This window comes from Dunckerocampus dactyliophorus, chromosome 1 (genome assembly GCF_027744805.1).
Source record: "Dunckerocampus dactyliophorus isolate RoL2022-P2 chromosome 1, RoL_Ddac_1.1, whole genome shotgun sequence".
Taxonomy (NCBI): domain Eukaryota; kingdom Metazoa; phylum Chordata; class Actinopteri; order Syngnathiformes; family Syngnathidae; genus Dunckerocampus; species Dunckerocampus dactyliophorus.
In genome coordinates, this window is record NC_072819.1 from 28,537,012 (window position 1) to 28,562,474 (window position 25,463).

The 25,463-nt window shown below is 39.9% G+C and overlaps 1 protein-coding gene across 3 annotated transcripts in view; it reads right to left on the reverse strand.

Annotated features, from left to right (window-relative positions):
* ube4b (ubiquitination factor E4B, UFD2 homolog (S. cerevisiae)) overlaps positions 1 to 25,463 on the reverse strand; it is a 33,085-nt gene that overhangs the window by 4,901 nt on the left and 2,721 nt on the right. The window contains exons 3-27 of one of the 3 annotated variants that reach the window (XM_054777014.1): positions 24,938 to 25,073; positions 24,767 to 24,854; positions 23,732 to 23,876; positions 23,431 to 23,656; positions 22,769 to 23,275; positions 21,320 to 21,424; positions 20,219 to 20,360; positions 19,015 to 19,115; positions 14,992 to 15,106; positions 11,574 to 11,657; positions 11,132 to 11,188; positions 8,877 to 8,993; positions 8,636 to 8,734; positions 8,435 to 8,548; positions 7,121 to 7,319; positions 6,823 to 6,961; positions 6,635 to 6,734; positions 6,327 to 6,454; positions 6,102 to 6,200; positions 5,658 to 5,893; positions 5,390 to 5,516; positions 5,158 to 5,302; positions 3,789 to 3,923; positions 3,443 to 3,634; positions 2,930 to 3,104 (exon numbers count right to left, since the gene is read on the reverse strand). In XM_054777014.1, the coding sequence (XP_054632989.1) occupies positions 2,930 to 3,104; positions 3,443 to 3,634; positions 3,789 to 3,923; positions 5,158 to 5,302; positions 5,390 to 5,516; positions 5,658 to 5,893; positions 6,102 to 6,200; positions 6,327 to 6,454; positions 6,635 to 6,734; positions 6,823 to 6,961; positions 7,121 to 7,319; positions 8,435 to 8,548; positions 8,636 to 8,734; positions 8,877 to 8,993; positions 11,132 to 11,188; positions 11,574 to 11,657; positions 14,992 to 15,106; positions 19,015 to 19,115; positions 20,219 to 20,360; positions 21,320 to 21,424; positions 22,769 to 23,275; positions 23,431 to 23,656; positions 23,732 to 23,876; positions 24,767 to 24,854; positions 24,938 to 25,073 (3,711 nt within the window). The remainder of the gene's footprint in view (positions 1 to 2,929; positions 3,105 to 3,442; positions 3,635 to 3,788; positions 3,924 to 5,157; positions 5,303 to 5,389; positions 5,517 to 5,657; positions 5,894 to 6,101; positions 6,201 to 6,326; positions 6,455 to 6,634; positions 6,735 to 6,822; positions 6,962 to 7,120; positions 7,320 to 8,434; positions 8,549 to 8,635; positions 8,735 to 8,876; positions 8,994 to 11,131; positions 11,189 to 11,573; positions 11,658 to 14,991; positions 15,107 to 19,014; positions 19,116 to 20,218; positions 20,361 to 21,319; positions 21,425 to 22,768; positions 23,276 to 23,430; positions 23,657 to 23,731; positions 23,877 to 24,766; positions 24,855 to 24,937; positions 25,074 to 25,463) is intronic. The other 2 variants (XM_054777024.1, XM_054777032.1) reach the window with 2 other exon arrangements.

Below are 25,463 nucleotides of genomic sequence, written 5' to 3' on the forward strand. Positions count from 1 at the left end.
TATCTGTTTTTGGGTATACAGGTACTGATGTGTTGTGTACAGTAATCTCTTAATTATCGCTTTTAATTGGTTCCAGACGCAAACGTGATAAGTGACTTTGCGCAAAGTAGGATTCCTTATTTATAAATAGAATATTTCCATAGTTGGAGCATAGCTAACCTGTTTATGAACTTCTAAATACAGTTTTAAACATTACTAGAGACCTCTAGGCATGAAATAACAACCACATAGTCACATTTACACTCGTATTACCCAAAATAGTAGAAAATGAGACATTTAAGACCAACTGTAAATAAAACCTGCTCGTGTGTGTCGCAGTAAATGTGTTCTGGTTGTGCGGAAGACAGGAAGTGATGTCGGGGGTTCAGAGTTGAGTTTTAGCTTGCATGGGTTATGGCGGCAGCAGTAGCCTATGTTATTGTTATGATTATATTCATTATTATTTAATTATTAATGTCCCTTTTGTAAGATAATTCAAACCTGCAATAAAAGCCTGTTGTCCCAGGAAACAAGTCTGGTGCTTGTCTCACTGAACATTAAGTAACATTAAGTAACGTTGACGCCTAGTGATGAACGTAGAATACTACATTCATAATTTGAATACGTGTTTTAATGCCGTGTACAGTGCCATAAATTCCGGTGTATAAGCCACACCCACTAAATTTAGAGGGAAAAAAAATGATTTCTACATATATAAGTCACACCGGGGTATAAACCACACGTGTCAACATCATAAAATGGCATATTGTGGTCCGCATGAATCCGTGAGGACAAGGCAGCTCTTTATTTGACAGGAGCCAATCATGAGCTATGAAAAAACTCACAACAAGCTTGTCAAAACATTGGAAATTGCAGGAGGTCATGATATATACAGTTTGACTCACGGTGTCATCTTACAAACAACACTAAACCCACCACACAGCAACAAGTTTTTCCATAATGCATTTCGTTTGAGAAAAGCATTTCACTGGAGGACAAGCAGCGTAGAAGCTTGTAGAGCCAGATGAGCCCAAAGCCCAGGGGAAGGCTGACGTCATTGCAGCGCCCCAATGAATGTGTTGTTCTGACGCAATGATTGTACTTGGACAAAAGTCTTGTCACATATCAAAATAATGTATGGTATAAATTGTACTTTTCTTTTAAAGCACAAACATTCTACTAAAACACTAGAACATATAGTCTGGGTGCCTTGGTAAGAAGAGTTAATATTATATATGACTGCCATGAGCTTGGAGGACTCCATCCACACGTAGCTAATTGATGAAATAATCTGGAATCACAACAAAAGCAGTCTCGCACTACTCCCAGACTTCATGAAGATTTTTTGGTTTCATCTTCTAAGCCTCCTCTTTCATCTAACCCCAAACATGCCCAATAATGTTCATGTCAGGTGACTGGGCTGGACAATCCTGTTGCATCTTGACCTCCTTCACTATCAGGAACTTTGATGTAGAGGCTGTAGTATCTGAAGGAGTGCCATTCTGCTGAAGAATTCGCCATTTGTTGTAATTTGGAAGGTAGTGGGCAGCAAGAATTTAGAGACAACTGAACAATGGTGTTGCATTTGCCGAGGCCCACAGCTTGCAGAAAGGATGGACAGTGGAAAAGCGGCAGAAGGTTGATTTTTCTGATGAATCATACATTAAACTGCAATACAAATACTACAAAAGACTTGTTGAAACCTGCATGAACCCAACATTCACCCAGAAAACAGTCAAGCAGAAGGTGAAGATGCTCCAGGATTGGCCAGCCCAGACATGAACATTATTGAGCATGTATTGGGTTAGATAAAGGAGGAGGTTTGGAAGATGAAATCAAAGAATTTTGATGAAGCCGGAGTTGTGCAAGACTGATTTCTTTGCCATTCCAGATGATTTGATCAATTAGTCATTTGAGTCATTGAGACGTATGGATGGAGTGGTCCAAGCGCATTGCAGTCATACACAATATTAATTCTTCTAACCAAGGCAGAGGTAATGGATTCAGGTCAAATGTCTGAAGAAGTAAAAAGTCTAAAGACTGTAAAAAGTTTGGGAACCACTGATCTAGAGGCTTTTGTCTTTCATATAAGCTATTTCTGAATCCAAATGAGGAACTAAAAGTCAAGTTATTATTTACTGTTCCTACAACTTGGCTATGGAACAATACAGTACTTTTGTCAGGCACTGTAATCAGAGGAAATAAGCCATTTAAGACATGAATAAGATGTGCTTGTGTGTTGCAATAAATGTGTTCTCGGCATGTGGAGGACAGGAAGTGATGTCAGAAAATAACTGAGAACCACTGCATTAGAGTAACATTAATGACACCACTGACAAGTGTAGAATATCACATACTGTAGAATCCATCACGTGTTTGAATGAATCTTCTCAATGCCTTATTTGTATTTCTGTTAAATTAGTCATTTTTATGCTTGAAAAGGATTAGAGGCAAAAAAAATATATGTGCAATTTGCTTAGATATGCATATGTCTTTAATAATAGGCCGTATTTAACCACAAAAAAACATGATTTATTAAATATATTTTTGAAAAACCGTGCTAGTGAAGCTGCAAAATTTAAACCACAATGTGGCGAGTGACGACTGTGTATCACTGTATCTATCTCTTCTTTTGTTGTGTTAATGTTATGTGTTGTCTCTGCAGACCTTTGGGCCATGGTTGGTAAGAAAGAACTCCGGTAGTGTGATTTTATACATGAACAACAAAAAAAGAGAAAAGAAATGAAAAACAAAATGAGAAAGGCTAATATACTCCAATAACATCTACATATGTAAGGATAGTGTGTGAGGGAATGAAGATGCTGAGCTCTCTTGCCTAGTAAAACTATACCAGACAGATTTAGTCTCAAAAGCACATGCGTCACGCACGCACACATGCACGCACACATACATACATACATATAAACACACAGAGTATATTCTCACACACCTTTGAACTCGTCAGGTGCGTCACTGTAGTCCATTTCTGACTGGCAGTTCTTGGCCACTATTTCCTCCACCTTCTCAGATAGAAGCTTGAATTTTTCAATGGCAATAGATGACTTGATACCAGCCTTCCTCATCTTGGAGATGACCTCTTCAAAGAGCTCTCGACTATATGACCGCTACACACACGTAAGAAAAAATAAAGACAATAAATGAGGAAAGTCTCTGGGACTATTTGCTGTATATTTTCAGTTGTGTCTGCCTGCAATATTATTGTTGATGTTTTTGCTTTGTATGCAACTAAAATTAAATTATTCTCACATGTGAACCAAAATGACAGAATAGAATACAAAAGCAATTCCTTTGTTATATTGGGTACTTGGAGTCAAAGGCTGTGATGAAAATGAGTCATTTTACAGTTTGCTGTCAGATACTTAGTGTTGTTTGATTACTATAATGATGGTAGAGTACTTTGTACAACATTAAAGGTTTTGTAAAAACACTTTAAGTGTCCAACCTGGTCATCTGCTATTGCCTTAGCAAAGCGGGCACAGTCCAGCTGCAAGTAGATGTCAGTCAGCTGATCTAAGAGCTTCTTTGGTTCGAAGCCATACTTCTCGGGATTCTCCACTTTCAGGTCCCGACACTTGGGCCCGCAGAGCTGCTGGAGGTTAAAGTTCAGCATAGCGGCTAAACGTGGGCCCAGCTCCTGCAAGAAGGTGACGTTACTGTTAAGAATAGCTTGTCAGGTTCAGAGTGTCCATTAAAGCTGTTTACCTATTTTACCTTTCATGGCTAACTTTCACAGCTAACTATATTATACTGATAGTTCAATGTGCTTTTGTGGATGCACTGATACTCACAGGCCTGAGGAAAGGTTTTTGGACCTGCTTGGTGAGGATGTGGAACATTTCAACTGTCTCTGTGGCCAGGGCAAGATAGGAGCGAGACACACGCTCATCCTGAGTCAGCTGGGACTGGCGGCTCTGCTGCTGTTCCTGAATGAGATCAGACATTATTTTAATGTTTTTATTCTGTCTACAAAGTCAGTCAAATCTCTTTTTTCACCCACTTTGCCTGCGGTAAAGAAGAGGTTCATAATTATGCGCAACTTGATATAGGGTAGAGGGGTGCCTATTACGTCGATTGCAATTGACAAGGTAGTGTGGCTCGATCGCATGTGTTACCCACGTTTAAAGCATCACTCTGTAGATGTCATATGACACCGGTCATCTGATATTGAGCTTCACTCCTGATTCGCTGTTGCTCCTCCGCGGCAAAAATAAAATAGTGACAGACAGCGTCTCAGGCAGCACTTGGAAATACAAATTTTATCTTTATAATGTAGATTAATGATAAACTAACTCAGCAGTAAGATGCTTATATCTAGAACAAAAGTTATTTCACTTGCAGCGGCTAGTTATATAGAAAAACTTAAATTGTTTGATGGCACCATTCTCGGTCTGAACTCCACTATAGAAATGTGTGTTTTTTCTAAACTTTTGTTTGTTAAACTATTATTTCATGATGAATTGGACAATGTGCCCACTGCAAAAAACTTTTTAATATGTTGCCTTGATACATACATATCCACTTTTATAGTAGAAAGTAGATCATTTTGACTTGGTCATTTCTAACTCACATGCTGAAAAAGTGTGTGCACCCTTGATATAGGGTGTTAACCTCCTTAAGTCAAGCCCTCCGTCATTACTCAAATAGACACCGCCAGACAGGCTTAAATCCAGTAAGCATTCAAGTTCATACAAGCTGGAATTGGAAAATATGCATAACAATGATGATACTGTCAAAATACTTTTATTTGCCTAATAATTGTGCACACCGTGTATTAAAAACTGTAGTCAGACTCCCCTACACAGGATCAATGGACTGCAATAGTAGATGAAATCTACATAATGGAAAAGCTGACGCATCGTCTACGACTGCAGGTGGCCCAATTTAAAGACAAATGGACTAAATGGACAATATTTACATCCAATCAGTGACAAATTATACAGTATAAGAAAGACTTGAACTGAGAAGTAAAAATGGAAATATTGATAAGATGCTAAGAAAAGTACTCCCATGTTGGCATTCTTTTTTTTTTTTTGTATTTCCAGAAAAATATTCAATAAAAACTTAAGTGACAAAAAAAAAAAACTGTAGTCGGGAGGTTGCAAACAAACTATAAAACAATAAATCTAAGCTCTTAGGCAGCGATAAATGAGAACAAACCCTGGGGAGCTGATCCCACTGATCCTTATTCTTCATCTCCTCCTGAATCTCATGGATGCGCTTCAGAGACTCAAGGCTCTCATCTAAAAGGAAGGTCGTATCATTGATGAGCATGTTGATGTAGCGGACAAACTGTTTGCCGGAGCTAAAGGGAAATGAGCATGAAACGACAGGTCAAGCTACAATCCTCAAGCCATTTTATTACTCAAAACTGTTTTGCGATTGCACTCACTTGAACTCCTCCATGAAGGTGCCGTGGTGGGCAATGTTTTGCCACAGACTCTTAAAGATCGTGCTGATATGGTACCTTATTGTGAACTTATCATAGAACTCACTGGTGGCACCAGTATGCTCAACATCTAGCCACAGAAGACAATGAAAGAGCAGTCAAATACTGGCATTTGTGTGTATCAATGATGGGAGAAATGTATTGCAACTCACAATAAACCTTTATTTCACTATAAAACCTATAAAAGAAAACATCCCCAAGAGGAACTCACCAGTGTAGAACTTCATAAGGGCAGGCACCAACTGTTTGATGGACAATGGGTGGTTCTCCATCATCTCAGAGAAGCGCTGAGTGCGAGGCTGTACAGCAGGATTGGTGACAAACAAAACTTCGACCAGCTTGGCGATAAGGTATGGATTCCTGATGTAGTTCTGACTGCAGATGAACACTACCAAAAAGGTGATGATGTCTTGAACACAAGGCTCATATAAAACCTGGGGAGCATACCTGCAAGAAAGTATGAGGAGATGACAAGCTGTCAAAAAAAATGGTCCTTGCAGAGCAGTGCATTTATGGAAGCTAGCTAGTTGTCGGAAAAAACTTCATAACAGAATTAAGATTAGTCTGTTAAAAAAAAAAAAAACCTAAGTACAATATAACTTATTGTGATGTTTTTTATTAGACAAAAAGGTAAAGAACAAAAGTGAGAACTTACTGAACAACAAAAAGCAAAAACTCAGCCACATCTTCAATGTAGAATTCTGGGAGAGCAGCAAAGCTTTTGGGAATCTCAGGGTTCAATGGCAATGTGATGCTGTGAAGAAATAAACAGCTTACCACTGATATAGTTCACTAATAATTAGACATAAACATGCAACATAGCATGAACCAACCATTAGAAAACAATAAAACAAACAAGTAGGAGTGTGATGTGACTCACTTGGGATAAGCAGGGTCCACCATACGAAGAATGAGCTGAATGACAGTGCTGTAGAACTGGAGAGATCTGCGCAGCAGGTTCTCATCCAGAAGGCCTACGTCAGCGCAAGCTTTGGCCCGAACCAGTTTCTGACAGGGAAAAGACACATGTAATCAGGGTCACGTTTATGTTAAATTTGTGTTCCAGCATTTAAGGAGAGATAGGACTTCTCTACTATCCAATAGTGATTGCTTAGAGGAAGAGTGACTGTACCTGTACAGACATGATCAATCAATGAAGACAGAGTTTGTGCATATCAAAATACAAACCTTGAGTTGGGTTTTGCATCGCTTCAGCATCTCTCTGTGTCGACTGGCCAGTGGTGAATCTTTCCATTGACCTTCGCTGTTTTTCAACTCCTCTACAGTCCTAATAGGGTACAATAAAAAACAATGAAATTATTGTAAAAAGACCCAAAGAAGACTACAATTATCCCACATGCATATTCGGTAAATACCTGTTCAGTTCACGAATGGCCCGTAATCTGCGGATGTAGCGTCTGCATCCAGGCAAAATAGACAAATGGTGGGTGTGCAGGGTCAAGAAGAAACATTCAGTGGGAAACTTGGGCTCAGAGAATTTGGTGACATCTTCATCTGTCCATACAAAAAAAAATAGTCAGTTTGACTGCGTCCTACTTTAAAGTATCCACAAAAACATGCAATGAATATCAGTATATCAGTGTAGATTAGTGACTAATGTTGTTGATCTACGCTCTTCGTGATCCAAACACATATCGAACCACGCTCACTCACGGAGCTCAGACAGCCAGCTCTTGAGCTCTTCTATGGTGGCTTTCAGACGGGTTTCCTCTGTGCTGACGACAAGGCGACAACGGGGGTGAAAAATGTAGAAGGGGTCCACTGTCTCTAACTTGATCTTCATGCTGAGCTGCTGCAGCACCCACAGAAAGTTTAGCATGAAGCCATCTGTAGACACCAGCTTGTCATCAGTCTGGAAGACAGGAGGATGAATTCAGAGCAAATTTAAATTTGCATTTAAGGTAACCTAAATATTAAAAACACCCCTAATATGATGCAGTTGTACACCACTGAAAAGAACAAAACAAAATAACATACAGTGGTACCTTGGTTAACATCCGCCCCGGTTGGCGCATTTTTCGGTTAATATCCAAAAATGATGCTAAAATTTTGCTTTGTTTTGCATTTTCATGCTTGGTTAGCGGTGCAATATGGCGCGCGTAACAAACTGTTGTATAAGTGCTTTGTTTGTTTATGCAGCCATCTCGAATCATGCTCCCAAGAAGAAATCTAGCGATACTTAGTTCACACTTTACATCGGCAGCCTGTAAGGCACATACATGTAAGACATCCGGAATCCTGTGGTCAAACAATGGCCTCTCAGCGCTGATGACTCCTGTCCGTGCATTTGTTTTCATTAAGCACAACAAACTCTAAATAAGCCACTATGAGTCCAAAGAAGGTTGCGAGTGACAGCAACATTCCAAAAGTGGGTCAAGACCACAATTGAATTCATGAAAGGAGTAATTGCAAGTTTAAAGACGGTGTCCATGTTGCTGATCTCGCCAGGATGTACTGCAAGACCTCAACAATAAGCACCAGCCTGAAGAATAACAAATTAATCAAGTAAGCTAATATTGTGAAAGGAGTAAAGGTGTTAACAAAACAGACAACAAACCATCGAAGATGTTAAGAAGCTGTTGCTGGTGTAGATCAATGGCTAGCGGGACACTGTTTCAGAGACAGTGCTCTCCAAGCATAATCTGTCGACAAAATGTGTTTTGTGTAAAAATATTTTGGTGTATGGAACGGATTAATTGGATTTACATTATTTTCTATGGGAAAATTCGCCTTGGTTTGAGTCCGTTTTGGTTTGAGTCAGATGTTCTGGAACGGACTAATGACACTAACCAAAGCACCACTGTATTGTTAAACTAACACCTGTATGACACTGTCAAAATGGAGGGACAAAACAATCCAGCAAAAATGTGTGCAGGTCTACCCAATGAACTCTGCCAAGTGTGCAACTCACAGGGAGAGTAGAGATGGGCACAACTACAATTTGAATTATTATGTTATGAAACCCACCTGCATTTGAGCTTTCTTCACATTGTAGTTGACTAAAGCTGCCATGAAACTAAGAGCTAAATCACGCGTCTCTCCATTTAGTAGGATGTTGTGAAGAACTTTAAAGAGATCACCCTAAAAGACACATAATTCAACACATTGCATTACACATTACAAGGGGCCATCTATGCAGAATGCAAACCCAGCCAGTCAGAAACTCACTCTTGCCGACTCCAGGTAGTGCTGCAAAGATTGACTGACAACTCTTGTGTTCTCCATGGTGATAGCTGGACCAGAGAAATATTTGTCTCCTACTTTGGTCTAAAGGACATTGAAAGTATGAATTAGATGTTAACTAATTCATTTTGTGCTTGATTTATTATCTGGTATTAGTAGCACAAAGCAATTAATTTTGAAATATAAATGGAAATGGAAAGTAAGTAAACTTGAGCTATGTACTTACATCATCCTCAGCAAACACAGAGAGGCTGAAGAAGGCACCAAGGTAGGACAGTCTCTGGATCTCCCTGCCACATCCTGGGCTCAGAGGTTTGGGACACCAAAGAGGAAGTGACGTTACCTATCGAGAGAAGCCACGATTATTTTCCAGACTATTTATTTAAACATTACATATACTTTATAGGGATGTCTCAATCTGATATTGATAATAATTTTAAAAAATACAAAAAAACAATATCAGATTATATCGGCCTGCATCTCAAATCTCCGATATTGGCACTCCGATACAAGCAATAAATTCCAGACTGCGGCCATTTGTCCAGCAGCAACCAGATAGCACAATAGTGTTTGCTAGCGTGCTAACAAAGTAGCAAGGAGCAGTGGTAATGTTAGCCATGTGGCAGTAAAAACCACATTGCAGCTGAGTGCAAAACATGTCATGCACAACTTTCCCATGGTGGCACAGAACTGGGGAAGTTAGATACAACCAACCTCATCATGCATATAAAGTGGCATCACATGAAAAATTCCCACAGGACAGCAAAAAGTCCAACGATCCATCCATTTTGTGTACTGCTTGTCAGTACTAGGTTTACAGGTATGCTGGAGCCTATCCCAGCTGTCTTTGGGTGAGCGGGGTACAGCTAAAAGCCATTAGCTATAATAGAAAAGAGCAAGCCCCTGTCGGTGGTGAGTAAAGTTGGGTTTAAACGCTTCATTGAGCACTTCGAACCTCGTGATATTATGCCTAGCTGCTACAACATTGTTCATAAAACTATACCCCACATGCAAAAAGTTTTTCTCATAAAGTTTTTAAATGAAACTTTTTATTATTAAGGGAGGAAAAAATTACAAACCTACATGGCCCTGTGTACAACTTTGGGACTCCAGCAAAGTGAGAGCCATTATCCACAAATGGTGAAAACATGGAACAGTGGTGACCCTTCCCAGGAGTGGCCGGCCAACCAAAATTACCCCAAGAGCGCAGCGACGACTCATCCAAGAGGTCACAAAAGACCCCAAAACAACATCCCAAAAACTGCAGGCCTCACTTGCCTCAGTTAAAGTCAGTGTTCATGGCTCCACCATAAGAAAGACTCTTAGCAAAAACGGCCTGCATGGCAGAGTTCCTGGACGAAAACCACTGCTGAACAAAAATAACTATAAGGCTCCTTTAATTTTTTTCCAGAAAACATCTTGATGATCCCTAAGATCTTTGGGAAATATCTGTGGTCTGACGAGAAAAAAGTTGAACTTTTTGGAAGGTGTGTGTCCCATTACATCTGTGTAAAAGTAATGTCGAATTTCAGAAAAAAAAAAATCATACCAACAGTGAAATGTGGTGGTGGTAGTGTGATGGTCTGGGGCTGTTTTGCTGCTTTGGGACCTGGAAGACTTGCTATGATAAATGAAATCATGAATTCTGCTGTCTGCCAAAAAATCCTGAAGAAGAATGTCCAACAAACTGTTCGTGAGCTCAAGCTGAGCAAACTTGGGTTCTGCAGAAGAACAATGATCCAAAACACACCAGCAAGTCCACCTCTGAATGGCTGAAGAAAAACAAAATGAAGACTTTGGAGTGACCTAGTCAAAGTCCTGGCCTGAATCCTACTGAGATGCTGTGGCATGACCTTAAAAAGGCGCTTCATGCTCGAAAACATTCCAACGTGGCTGAATTACAACAATTCTGCAAAGATGAGTGGGCCAAAATTCCTCCACAGTACCGTAAGAGACTCATTGCAAGTTACCTCAAACACTTGATTACAGTTGTTGCTGCTAAGGGTGGCCCAACCAATTATTAGGATTAGGGGGCAATCACTTTTTCACACAGGGCCATGTAGGTTTGGATTTTTTCCCCTCCCATCATATAAAGTTTCTATTAAAAACTGCATTTTTGTTATTTGTGTTGTCATTGAATAATATTTACTTTTGGTTGATGATATAAATCATTTAAGTGTGACAAACAAAAGACATTCAGAAGGGGGCAAACACCAATGTATATTACAATACAAAATGAAAATATAAAAAATCTAGTTGAACGGAAGTTGAACTCCCGTGAATAGCATATGTTTTTAAACCAACTATGTAGTTAGATGTCACAAATAAGAGAAAGAAAAATGCACAGGATAAAAACAACATAAGGGTTTAGTCATCCAGTTTTGACTATGATGGGAACCCATCGACCTTAAAGATATAAGGCCTAACAGAGCAGTCTGGGCCACAAGGACATAATGATGCATCAGTTAGCTGTGTACTTACCAAACTGCATATAGGGTGAGTCTTTCCAAATTTGATTTCACAAAGTTCGGCTACTGCCTGCACAAACAAAAGAAACATTATAGAAATCAATATAATACCCAAACTCACTGGTTTTGTTTACTCTTAAATATTTTTGAATGATAGATAAGGAATGTTTGATGGTCTTTTTTTCCTGACAAAATAGAGGGTAACATGCTCAGATATATTGAATTTCAGGTAACAAATATGCAAGCCAGAGAAGGACCAGTACAATGAGAACATTCTATATTTTATATTAACCAGTGTCACATACTGGCATAAGCATCCAGAACTTTGAAGCTATTAAACACGCTGACGAGCTGCCAACATCACATTGATCCCATCTGGACTACCTGCACGGTAATCGTGTTAATTCGGATCTTTACCTTGTACTATAGATAGAACTAAGGCACCATCTTCTTACCATGAGGGGGTATTTAAAGTTGTCGCTGTCAAAAGAACATTCTTTTACTGCTTGAGCCAGCCCATGAAGGATAGGAATGAAGATCTGGAAGTATAAGGCATTAAACATCATGAAGGTCTTTTTTTTTGGCTCACAGACTGCAAGAAAAACTAAAGTTATGCACACATATATACAGCGGTTCACCTTTTGCTGATTCGCTCTTTGGCGGATTTTATATATATATATATATATATATATATATATATATATATATATATATATATATATATATGTATATATATATATATATATATATATGTATATATATATATATGTATATATATACTCCTGATCAAAATCTTAAGACCAGCTGGAAAAATTGCTAGAATTTGCATTTTGCGCATTTGGATCTTTATGAGGTTTTAAGTAGAGCTACAATTTGTAAAAACAAGAAGGGGGAGTGAGACAAAAAGCACTTTGAAAAAGTAATTTATTGAAAATAATTAAACTGAAATAGGCTATTTATTAGCTGATCAAAAGTTTAAGACCATTGCTCAAATTATAAAGAAAAAATAAACTCTCCAAACCAGAACAAAAAATGTTCTCAGTAGGACTCAGTAATGAGGAGCTCACCGTTCTTGTTAATCACTTCAAAAATTACTTTGGGCATGTTTGATGTGCAGCTGATGACCCAGCTGTTACGACACAGACGAGGGCCCTCATGAGGGATGCTCGCTGCAACATCTGCACCTAAGCATCCAACCATTTGACGACCCTGCACCACCTGAAGCTCCAGAGTTCCACTGAATGAAAAAGCATCCAAGATCATGATGGACCCCCCTACACTGTGCCGGGTAGAAAACATCTCAGGTGGGATCTCTTTGTCATGCCAGTAACGTTGGAAGCCATCTGGACCGTCAAGGTTACATTTTTTCTCATCAGAGAATAAAACTTTTTTCCACCTTTCAATGTCCCGTGTTTGATGCTCCCTGGCTAAGTCTAAACGGGAAGTTTTGTGGCGTTGAAGGAGACGAGGTCTTTGAATTCTTTTTTTGTTTTTAACCCGTTTTCCCGCAGATGCCGTCTGATGGTTATTGCGCTGCAGTCTGCACCAGTAAGGGCCTTAATTTGGGTGGAAGACCGGCCTGTGTCTTGATGGACAGCCAATCGGATCCTCCGGCTCAGTGCAGGTGTGATTTTTTTGGGTCTACCACTTGACTTTTTTGTTCCATAATGCTCAGGATCTTTCAAAACTTAGAATGACTATCTTACTGCGCCCAACCTCAACAGCAATGGCACGCTGCGAGAGGCCTTGCTTATGCAGCTCCACAAGCCGACCACGTTCAAAAAGAGAAAGCTTCTTAGCTTTAGCCATCAGGAGGGCATGACAGTGTGAATGCCTGACAGAAAAATGACAATTTTGAGCTGATTTTGGCTTTTATAGCCAGTGGTCTTAAACTTTTAATCAGCTGATAAACAGCTTATTTCAGTTTAAATGTTGCGCTCAATAAATTACTTTTTCAAAGTGCTTTCTGTCTCACTCCCCCTTTTTGCTTTTGCATATTGTAGCTCTACTTAAAACGTCATTAAGATCCAAATGTGCAAAATGCAAATTCTAGCAATTTTTCGTCTTAAGATTTTGATCAGGAGTGTATAGATATACAGACCCTTTCCAAAAAATTAGAATGTCATGGAAAAGTTGTTAAATTTCCATAATTCCATTCAAAAAGTTAAACTTTCATAGATTATAGATTCAGGGCCCACAATTTAAACGATTTCAAGTATTTATTTGTTTATTTTGACATAATTTGGGCTTCCAGCTCATTAAACCCACGAAAACAGGAATTCAAAAAATTAGAATACTGTGAAGAAATCAGCCCAAATTTTGCAGGGCATGAATGTTTTAAACTGAGTGGCACACACTAATCATCTACTAAGCTCAAATCACCTGCACAGGCTTCCCCAGGTGTCATTAAATTGCTTCAGTTTGGTTCAATTGTCTCAGTTGGGATCAATATGGGGAAGACTGCAGACATGACAACTGGCCAGAAGACCATCATTGATACCCTCCATAGGATGAGTAAGCCACAAAAGTTCATAGCTAAGGAGGCTGGTTGTTCACAGAGTGCTGTGTCCAAGCATATCAATGGAAAGTCTAGAGGAAGGGCAAAATGTGGCAGGAGAAGATGCACCAGCAAAAGAGATGACCGTGGGCTTCAGCGGATTATCAAACAGGGAAGATTCAAGAATCTGGCAGAGATCCAGAAGGAGTGGAATGAGGTGGGAGTCACAGCTTCAAAAACCACCACATTCAGACGCATCCGGGAGATGGGCTACAACTGTCGGGTTCCTCGGGTCAAGCCACTTCTGAACCTGAACCAACGTAGGAAGCGTCTCCACTGGGCCAAGTAGAAGAAGGACTGGACTGTTGGCCAGTGTTCCAAGGTCCTCTTTTCCGATGAAAGTAAAGTGTGCCTTTCATTTGGGAATCAAGGTCCAAGGGTTTGGAGGAAGACGGGTGAGGAACAGAACCCAAGCTGCCTGAGGTCCAGTGTGAAATATCCACAGTCCGTCATGATTTGGGGTGCAATGTCTGGTGCAGGTGTTGGTAAACTCTGCTTTCTTAAATCCAAGGTTACCGCAAGAGTCTACCAGAATGTTTTAGAGGACTTCATGATTCCTTCTGCTGAGGAGATGCAGATTTCATCTTCCAGCAGGACCTGACCCTGCCCATACCGCCAGAAGCACCAAAACCTGGTTTGATGCCCATGCCATCACAGTGCTTGACTGGCCAGCCAACTCACCGGACCTAAACCCCATTGAGAATCTATGGGGTATTCTCAAGAGGAAAATGAGGGGCACCAGACCCAACAACAAAGAAGAGCTGACAGCAAGCATCAAGGAAATCTGGGCGTCCATAACTCCCAGGCAATGCCACAGGCTGATTGCTTTAATGCCACGTCACATCGAGGCAGTGATTAAGGCAAAGGGATTCCCAACCAAGTATTGAAGATTGACATACCGTTTTGAAAGTACCATATTTTGATTGATTTGATGTGATCCTAATTTCTGTCTTTTTTTTTCCTGCAAAAACTGAGAAGTAAATGGTGATTTCTTCACAGTATTCTAATTTTTTGAATTCCTGTTTTCGTGGGTTTTATGAGCCGGAAGCCCAAATTACGTAAAAATAAACAAATAAAAACTTGAAATCGTTTAAATTGTGGGCCCTGAATCTATAATCTATGAAAGTTTAACTTTTTGAATGGAATTATGGAAATTAAACAACTTTTCCATGACATTCAAATTTTTTGGAAAGGGTCTGTATATATATATATGAGCTGTTTCTATCTTTTCAATGTCACACTGCATTCTGGGAGAGATTCCATGCTCAATAAGCAGAAGTACAAATGTATTGAGACGTTGCAAATATGCTGCACACCTGTCTGAATACTTCTTCCTCCTGATGGGTAATGCGCACCAGTTCCTGGATAAAGCCATATGGAAGGTTCCGGCACAGCATGTAAGGTACCAGCAGAGAATGCTGTAGAGGGCTCCTGCATGTTGTAAACACAGACAAATAAGTGCACGGCTCAGATCAAGGGTACCCTTTGTTGTCTTCAACTTCACTTGAGTAGTATTTGAAATTGTTGTTCTAACAATGTGTACTATCCCTATCACTCTGACGTTTATAGAGTGAGGAAGCTTACCAAACCATAAATTAAGTCTGTTCGTGTTTTTATTTTGCGCTAGCACAGCTATGTTGTAAAAAAGTGTCTATATTTGGACATTGAAATGTTACATGTAAAGCATGTCTACTTTTGTTGTGAAATTAACAATATTTTCTCTGATAATTCTGTCATGATTTCTACTTAGAATTAAAGAATGATGTCTGAAATTGGTTTCTAATGTGTTTTATTCAAATATTCTCAGTGTAAAAAAAAAAAAAAAAAATCATTAGTGAAACGTACATAACCTTTGTGTCCGGCTGCCGATGAAAATTTTGAAGAACATAATTCCATGGAAAAACAAACCCCATGATGATTAAAATGGTATATATTCATGAAATAATTACTCAACTCTGCAACTAAAGTGATTTTTTGTGTATAAAAGAGTAAAATAAGATTATTTGAACAAAAGTCTAACACACCCAAAGTTCGTGTCCGGCCCCTTATGTACGTACACTTCGAACTCACAGCGTAAATTGCGTATTGCTAGTAAATATTGAATTCGAAAATAAAAGTGCCTTCTTGGGCCAAACAAACTTGTAGCCTTCCGCCGGTTATTTGCCAAATACGCGTTCAGCAGGGGAATGTGTGGTCGTGGCCGCCATTTTGTGTCAGCGTTATGTACAGGAAATGTGATAAAGGCAGATAGACAGAACATGCAGTCTAATACACTACTGATATATATATATATTTTTTAAATTATAATTGATGATGCAACATTTTTGCAGGAAAGGTAGGGTTGATTTCAGCAGTGCAGCAAGCAAACTTAATAAAAAAATAAGTAGAAGGAAAATAGATTAAGGTGAAAGGGCACTACTGCAGTTACCTCCACCATCCAGCTATGTTATTAACTAGCAAGCATGCTGAAGAGGGTGGTTAACAACATATAGGTACATAAAACATTCAAGGTTGGGGTGTAAACACAAATTACTAATTACCATAACAGCAGGGTTAGATGTGGCTATATAGGTTTAAGTTTATTTTCTTTGCTTTATATTTTTTGAAACCTGTAGAAATAGGCATGAAAATTGTAAGTGTTATCTGTTCAAAGTTACCAGAGTCCCAGGGAAAAGATGTGCGGAGAAAAGTATGGTGGTTGAGAATGGTAAATCTTTCCATGTAATGTACATAATCCGGTGTCTGCATTTGTTTTTTCACAATATGTTTATAGTATTTGCACTATATATAAGTTTGTGGTTGCATATTTGTTACATTTACCTTGATTTTGCTATACAATTCTATTTACCAACAAAAGATTAATTTCTAGAGTGATGTAAGGCATAAAGTGGACACCGAGTTATGTATATTCCAGTTTGTGATGAGTGGCATTTCATGGGGAGTATAGGAGATGTCAGGAGATTAAAACATGACCACATATTAGCCGCACCAATGTATAAGCCGCAGGGTTACAAGTTTTTTTTTTTTTTAAGTAGCGGCTTATACACTGGAAATTCCGGTAATTGCTGAGACATGTTGTAGGGGTAGGATGAGCTCTGCTCTTTCCTAAATATAAAGCAGAAGAGTCTTGAACTTGCTTTATTATGTTTGCCTTCATCTTATTTATTTATTTTTATATTGATTATTAAATGTATTGTTCTGTCATGTGTGTTTTTATTTTTCATTATTTATTATTACACTGATTATTATGTGGAATAATATTACATGGAATACAGGAAGTGTTTCTTTGAGTTGAATCGTAGTTTGGGCATTATAAGAATTTATGTTCATGTACATTATATATCCTGTGTATATCAATGCTGTTATTTCATATAGCGGCCGATATACAGTGGTGTCCTGATGTTATTTTTTTTATTATGTTTGTCACACTTAAATGTTTCAGATCTAACAATTCATGTATTAGTCAATAACAACCCAACTGAACACAAAATTCTGTTTTGAAATTAAACTTTTTATTATTATGGGCGGAAAACAAAATACAAACCTGCATGGCCCTGTGTGAAAAAGTAAAGATTTGGGACTCCAGCGAACCACAGTGACAGCCATTTTCCACAAATGGCGATAACATAGAAGAGTGGTGAACCTTCTAAGGAGTGGCTGGCCAACCAAAATTACCCCAAGAGCGCCGTGACGACTGGTCCAAGGGGTCACAAAAGACCCCACAACTAAATCCAAAGAACTGCAGGCCTCACTTGCCTCAGTTAAGGTCAGTGTTCATGACTCCACCATAAGAAAGACACTGGACAAAAATGGCCTGTATGGCAGAGTTCCAAGACAAAAAACCACTGCTGAACAAAAAGAACATTAAGGCTCATCTTAATTTTGCCAGACCCCAAGACCTTTGGGAAAATACTCAGTGGTCTGACGAGACAAAAGTTAAACTTTTTGGTGTCCCACTACATCCCTCGCAAAAGTAACACCGCATTTCAGAAAAAAAAAAAAATCATACCAACAGTAAAACATGGTGGTGGTAGAGTGATTGTCTGGGGCTGTTTTGCTGCTATAGGACCTGGAAGACTTGCTGTGATAAATGGAATCATGAATTCTGTTGTCTACCAAAAACATCCTGAAGGAGAATGTCCAGCCAACTGTTTGTGAGCTCAAGATGAAACAAACTTGGGTTCTGCAGCAAAACAATGAACCAAAACACACAAGCAAGTCCACCTCTGAATGGCTGAAGAAGAACAAAATGAAGACTTTGGAGTGGCCTAGTCAAAGTCCTGACCTGAATCATACTGAGATGCTTTGGCATGACCTTAAAAAGGCACTTCCTGCTCGAAAACCCTCCAATGTTGCTGGATTGCAACAATTCTACAAAGATGAGTGGGCCAAAAATCCACCACAGCGCTGGAAAAGACTCATTGCAAGTTATCACAAACGCTTCATTGCAGTTGTTGCTGTTAGGGTGGCCCAACCAGTTATTAGGTTTAGGGGGCCAATCACTTTTTCCACACAGGGCCATGTAGGTTTGAATTTTTTTCTCCCTTAATAAGAAAAAATTATTTTTTAAAATGTATGTTGTCTTCAGTTGTGTTGTCATTCACTAATATTTAAATTTGGCGATCTGAAACATTTAAGTGTGACAAACATGCAAAAAAAATCAAAAATCAGGAAGCGGGTAAACACTTTCACATCACTGTATTGGTTATCAGTTAATATATCGGATATCGGCCAATATATGAGATACCGGCATTGGCCTGAAAAATCCTATATCGGTCAGACTATACACTAAACATCATTGAATATCATTTAAATCTGGTAAGGCTGTTACACCAACTTAATTTTATATCCAGACAGTGAATTTTAAGGCATGAAATTTGATTGCTAAATGAGGGTTTGGGACGCTCTTGTTTTTTTAAACCATGTTGTTTCTATTCTGTGAGCATTTTTCTAAAGTGTGCCGACAGTGACCATGTTCTGGTTTTGTTGGTCTTGCTTTCTATGTCACTAAATAAACTGAAGTACTGTTGTTGCACATCCTCCATGTTTATTATTTTAGTTTTTTAGCCTTTTTCTTTGAGGTGGAAATAGTCACAAATGAGATCTGTTTGTCAGGATCGCCATTAGCTCTGCTCTTAAAAAAAAAGAAAAAAATTAAAAACACATTAGACTGTGGACAGAATTTAACCAATTTGATTTAACTATAAAAATCCTTAGTCGAAAACAGCCCTAATGACTACGACTACTACTACTACTTGTAATACTACTTCTACTCCTATAAATAATAATGAAGCTAAATGATGTTGCATGGGGATATAAAACGATCCAGGCGAACTTACCGAGGTTGGGTCAGGGAACCTTGAAGGACCAGGGCAACGTGAGAGATACACTGAGAGCGAATGTTGCTAAGAAGCTGACTGACATTAGGTTGGTTACACATCTGAGGGAAAAAAAGCAAAAGGAGAAGAGTTCATATCGTAAGAGGCATCGTAATAGATGTATTCAGGTTCACAAAAACTATGTTCCAAGCCTACCAGTGAATGGCAAAAATCCAAAGGTAACTGATACACCCATAACAATGTCTATTTTACACACACAGACATCTCCTACCCACCTGCTAACTTGGCATTGACTTTCTCCTCGGATTTCTGATCAGCATTTGCATTTAAAGTGACTGTTTTGAATTACAGTAGATTAGATTAAGATCCAGAGCCCTCTCGCTTCAAATGCTATTGTTCAGTAGCGATGAAAGCTAACAAGCTAAATACTAACTGCACATTCCAGGTTTAAGACCCAAATATGCCTCACACACTTATTGAGCCTATTTTAAATCATAAGATGTATAGGTACTCACCAGTCGCCAATAATGAATGACAATTACCATCGATAGAACAGATGAATCAGTCACAGGCTAAGACAACAACCACGTTTATGTCTGTTGTGGGGCCGCCTCCACTGCACTCTAAAAGCAGCTAGCAGTAGTACAAGGCTCCCCTGCTCTGCAGGCCACTAGGTCGTTCGTCCCAGCTAGCTGTCGGAGAAATCATTTCTCCCAGCCGAGTCAACATAATCCACACTGCTTGACTGTTTAATTCCAGTAATGACATACAATCATAACTTAACTTTCACCTCCCAGCAAGTTTTGAGGCCGGGTTGTTATATAAAAGTTTCACTTTCGCCTCACAGCAACGGTGGGTCTTTCAAAAACCAAAGTGCACCCCAACGTGCAAAATCTCAAAGCTTGATGGAAAAACATCAGTAATGCATAAAGACATAAACAATATTTGTGGGGGGGTTTAACAGTGTTACATGTATGCTATACATTTTACCTGTATTATCACATACAGTATTTATAAATTACCAACTTGGGGTGAAAGAAATGTGTTTTCTGTGGAAAAAAGCCTATTTTCAGAAGAATTTTTTTTTTTTAATGACCAAAACTTGAATTTGCAGGGGCCATGAATGCTGAATCACGAATGCATGGGGATCCACTGTATTGAAAACGCAGTACAGATATACTCTTCATGTTTGTATTACACATACCTTAGGAGCTTTCCTCTCCTCCATGCCAACACTGTCGAAGCGCTCAATGAGGTAGTTCAGCATCTCTGTCTCTTTGCACGCTTCAATGGTGAAGCAGTCGCTGGCCGAATCACAAGACACCACCCCTCCGCATGCCCCGAGACTAAAACACAAACAAGGAAGAAAAAGCACATGAAAAACAATAAATGAGACAACAGCTGCAGAGTTTGAGATGCACTGTTAGCTTCAAATAAGCAGCAGCTCTCTTTCACAGGTCCTGGAAGAAATGTACTTGAGGCATACGTGGCAGCAATACAGCAAGTTGCTCTTCAAATAGGAAACACTTTTACAGATAAAATAGTTGCACAGTTTTTAATTTGGTATGAGGATTGTACTTGCAATTGCATTTGCTATTAGTGGTCAGCCACTATATCCCAACCTGGATGTGAGCTTCTTCAAAGCAGAATAAAAACATCAGAGGGTAGGTTTTGTTATTCAACGGACACAGGCAATGCATTGTAATACAATAGATTAAATCAAGGCTACATGTTAGGTCATGTAATGTTAAGGCCATTTGGCCCAGTTGTCCTGGTAGGACTGGCAAGTTCCTGAACTTAGCACTCACAACAGCACCAGAAAAGACTGTGTGATCCAATTTCACAAAGCAGCAGCAACCACAAAGTTTTGAAAAAAACACTTTTTACATGCATAAACATAGAAGACATTAGTCTGTAATATGTACTGTATTAAGATGTACTGAATAGATTAGGTGATAGTGAAAAATACCGTTAAGGGTGAGCATATTTTCAAGTTCACATGATGAAGCTAAAAAACATCTTTACCGCTACATGAAAATGAAACTGAAATATAAATGAGGCCAATTCATTTACGTATACTGTCAGAATGACTCCATTATAAAAGTGTTAACACATAATACTAAATATGAATGCTAACACCTACATACAAATAAAGCATTCTTCTATAGTTTCATTTGTTAATCCCTCACCAGTCTGCCACAGTGTGTTTGTGCTCCGTTAGTGGCAAAGCCCACTGGTGCATGCAGCAGGCCATTGCTGAGCAAGCACGCACACGCAAACACGCACACACCGTGCAGCGGTGTACCTGGACCCAAACTGAACTTGTGCAAAATCTTCCTCCTCCTCAGACTCTTCATCGCCGCTGTCCTGAGATATGTCAGAGAGTGCAAACAACAGGAGGGATAAGGGGCTAACGTGACAAGGGGGAGAAAAAAAAACAGGAGTGAGGTAAAGATTGAAAGGTGAAAAGAAAAAGGGAGCAGCAAGATGCAGAAGACGATATAAAGTGAAGAACACATTTGAAACAGTAACATGGGGGGACACTACTGTCGCAAAATTGGTTAGAGTTGGTTGCATGTCTGCGTGGGGCCTAATTGTTCTTTAAATATTCATTCACACTCGGCCTTGGCAATAAACCTAAAATTTACCGTTAACAAAATTTACTACAATAACCGACATCATTTTGCCTATGTCGCTAATTTGATGTTTTAATAAAAAAGAAAATAAGTCTTTTTTGTCTGTTTTGACTGTGTGTGCTGTTAGACTATGTTCATTCCCCTTTAAGACGAGATACAGTGGGTGTACCTAGTCCTGTGTCTCCGCCCATCCAGTTGGAACAAGAAGGGAAACAGACGATGAGGAAATGGCTGATGGTTCAAATGAAGAAGCGGCTGACACAGCCGTAGACAAAGTAACGTCAGTCAAAGTTGACCCTGTTGTGCTTCTTCCAAAAAAAAAATTTGACATCTGTTGTTTGGAAATATTTTGGGTTCCGCAAAAAGATGATAATGTTGAGCAAAAGAACACAAAATGCAAAGTGTATGACACCTGGTGTAACCACCCAAAGCAACAAGTCCAACCTCTTCCACCACCTAAAGCACAACCATGCTGTTGAGTTTGAAGATGTGCGAAAAACGAGAAGCAAGGTTCGAGATGTCACCCCTAAACAGCAGCCCATAACGAAGGTATTTGCAGGGGCGACACCATACAAGAGAATGCCTAAGAGGTGCCTAGAAATAACCAACTCGACAGCCTACCACATAGCTAGGAATATGGTTCCCATAGCTACAGTAGAGTGCATGGGGTTTTAACGCCCCATGAAAGTAGCCGACAAGAGGTACACCAATTTATCATGATGCCGATTTGAGGTCATATCGCCCAGCCCCAATTCACACCATTTTTACACGTGGACACATGTCAACACTAAACACTTGAGTTACCATCAGACTAGCAGCGAGTTCAGAGCTGTTTGAGGACCAAGTTATTTTTTACTTGTATTTCAGTGTTGAGCCTAGATGCATGTTTAGCTGAAGGATTATTTGCAAAGTCGTAAGTTTGTTTTGTTGGTTTTCTGTGCTTTAAATACACCTTTTATACACCAATTTACTGCATAATACTCATAAAACTATTAAAAGATAATCTGCCTTTTTGTCCATTTCCAACCTGAAGTTTAGTGAGTCAGAACAGGTTAATATTCAAGTAGGCTGCCTTGCATGTGCACCACACACTGACATGCAAATGGTAGAGAAGATACCTAGAAGGTGGGATCCTGGCAGCAAAGGCGGCCTGTCGGGCTGTTGTTCTGGGAGAAGGGGGAACGATGGAGGGCGGTGTGGACAAGGTCTGGCTCTGAGCCATGGCTGAACTCAAGGAGAGGGAATGGGTGGTAGGTGTTGGCAAAGGGACTGGTGTATTGGGAGGCACAGCAGTACCAGCTGGGCTCGGAGACGGGGCAAAAAAGCTAAATGCTCTTTGGCCTGGGCTGGATGGGGAAGGAGCCCCCCAGGGAGATGTGACGGAGTAAGGCCGATAGCGCTGGGAGATGGCCATGGGGGCAGATGGAGGGTTGAGGGACTGTCTAGGGAAAGCAACAGTAGTAGTAGTAGTAGTAGTGGGTGGGCTGAGTGGAACAATAAATTGTGGCGTAGAGGGTGTTGAGGGTGTAGAAGGTGCAGAGCGAGTGGTGGGGGTGGGGATATTTGGAGAGGTCCTCTTGGTTGCATCCAGAGACATTGGATAAGGGCTACCACACCCATATAGGCTGTGGATGATATTGATGACATTATGATTTCCACAACAAAGTTAAAAAAATAAGCTAAACCTGGAAAGCTTGATAATTAGAAATCAATTACAATTGAGAGAAGAACACCTTTGATATAATGACCAGTAGAAGAGATATTGAGTTTCATTACTTGCCTAGACAGAGAACTGGCTCCAAAGGACCCTGTTCCAGGGCCCATTGGGCTGCCACCTTGGCTGGAGGGCTGCACCAGTGTCAGATGGCGGTCCGGAGATTTGGCTGCTGCAATTGGCTGCGAGGTGGCAGTCAAGCTGGCGAAGGGGTTGTGGAGAGGCGACTGGGTGGACATCATGAGGACCTCCATCAGAATCTGGCTGATCAGGTCTTTGAAATCAGAGTATACTATAGCAGACAGAACGAGCAAAGATGAGGTTGTAAACAAAACTCCAGTAAAAAAACAACTTGTCACTGACATACCATCTTTAGGGTTGTGCTGAAATTCAGCTGCCAGTGAAGGGAGGAAGATGACATCTCTATGTTGCTCCTTCCATGATACGCGGAGGATCTTACAAACAAGCTGCAGAGCCTGGTCTTCTGAAACATCCGAGTTTGCAGAGGTTTCCTAGGGCAGCAGATGCAGCAAACATGTTAGACCACACTAAAGAACATTCTGTATTTGGACACATTAACTGGGACCCTGGCTAATCATGATGGACATTATGACCTCCACCCAGGATAAATCTCAAGGAAGGAGGTAATGTAATTTACTTGTGATTGTATACTAAGAAAGGAGTCATTATTTTTTGTGTAAGTAGGATGCAAGATTTTTCATTTTATATTACAATAAAAACTTAGCTTTGTAATGTGTAATTTTGCTACCTACCTTAAAGAGATAGTTCATATTTTTTGACATGAAGTCGTATGACATCCCCGTCAGCAGTGTAGTGCATCAACAGTGACTTACCCTACACTTCGTCCAGTGAGCAGAGTTCTGGTCGGATTTCGGTGATGAGGAACATAGGTCCGGTTAGTTGGTGTCTATGTATTCCACAGTGTTTACATGCACGGATGAAGACTGCTGCGACGCAAGACTTTCGTCTTCATCCGCTGTGGAACACAATACACAACAATGGACAAGCAGCAGCGCGCAGTGATACGACGAGAGAGAAAGTAACGCCGAGCAATTGTGAGGTCTGATTTTTTTCGAGGAGGCATTTTTGTGATGCAGTATTACTCTTCACTTAAGTGGCCCCACCAACTAACCGGAACTACATTCCTCACCACCGAAATCCAACCAGAACTCTGCTCAAGGGAAGAAGTGGGGGGGAAAGTCACCGTTGATGCACTACACTGCTCATGGGGATGTCATACAACTTCACGTCAAAAAATCCCAACTATACCTTAAACAACAGCTGTTTTTTAGAGAAACATAATGTTTCTCTAAAACATTATTACTAACTGTAGTCATAAATTAAAAAATCCTTGAAAGAAAAAGGGATGTTTGTTATTTACTTTTTCGGTCAAGTTTCTCTTCTCCCTACGGTCGCTGTCGTCCACTTCCATGTTCTCTATCCCCGAGTCCACATCCACTTGAGACATACTGGAACAAAACACAACTGCAATGTTTAGTGTCTTTATTTTACTCGCAACAGACCTTGCAAACATATAACGCTAAACGACTACCTCTTTTCGCAAGAGGCGGTGTCGATGTCCATGCTCTGTGATCGGGACAAACTCTGGGACTGAGTTTCAAGGCTGTTGGAGGGGGAGCTGGACAGGGAGCTCACACCTTCACTACTTTGACTGCCAAAAGCCACACCTAGCACAAGGCAAAACACAAGTGAGCAGACGCAAGACACATGGAGGAAACATTTCAGTCAGGCACAGGATGCCCCACATTAGTGCCAGTGTTATATGAGAGATAGTAAAAATGAATGCTTTCCAAGTGCCAAGTCACAACAATTTACCTATTCTGGGGTAAAAGTAACTATGTAAACAACAATATGCAATGGCACAAATGGATAAACAAAGAAGACATAAACTCTAATTGGTTAGATAGAACAGGGCCTAACCAGATGAAATTACAGTTACAGTGGAACCTGTTTAAGTCAACATCTCACTGGCGAGCTAACTCACATCGACATAAGCGGTTGTCGACATAATAGAAAATAGCCATTGCTTACATAGATACTTGTGACGTCCACCGCAG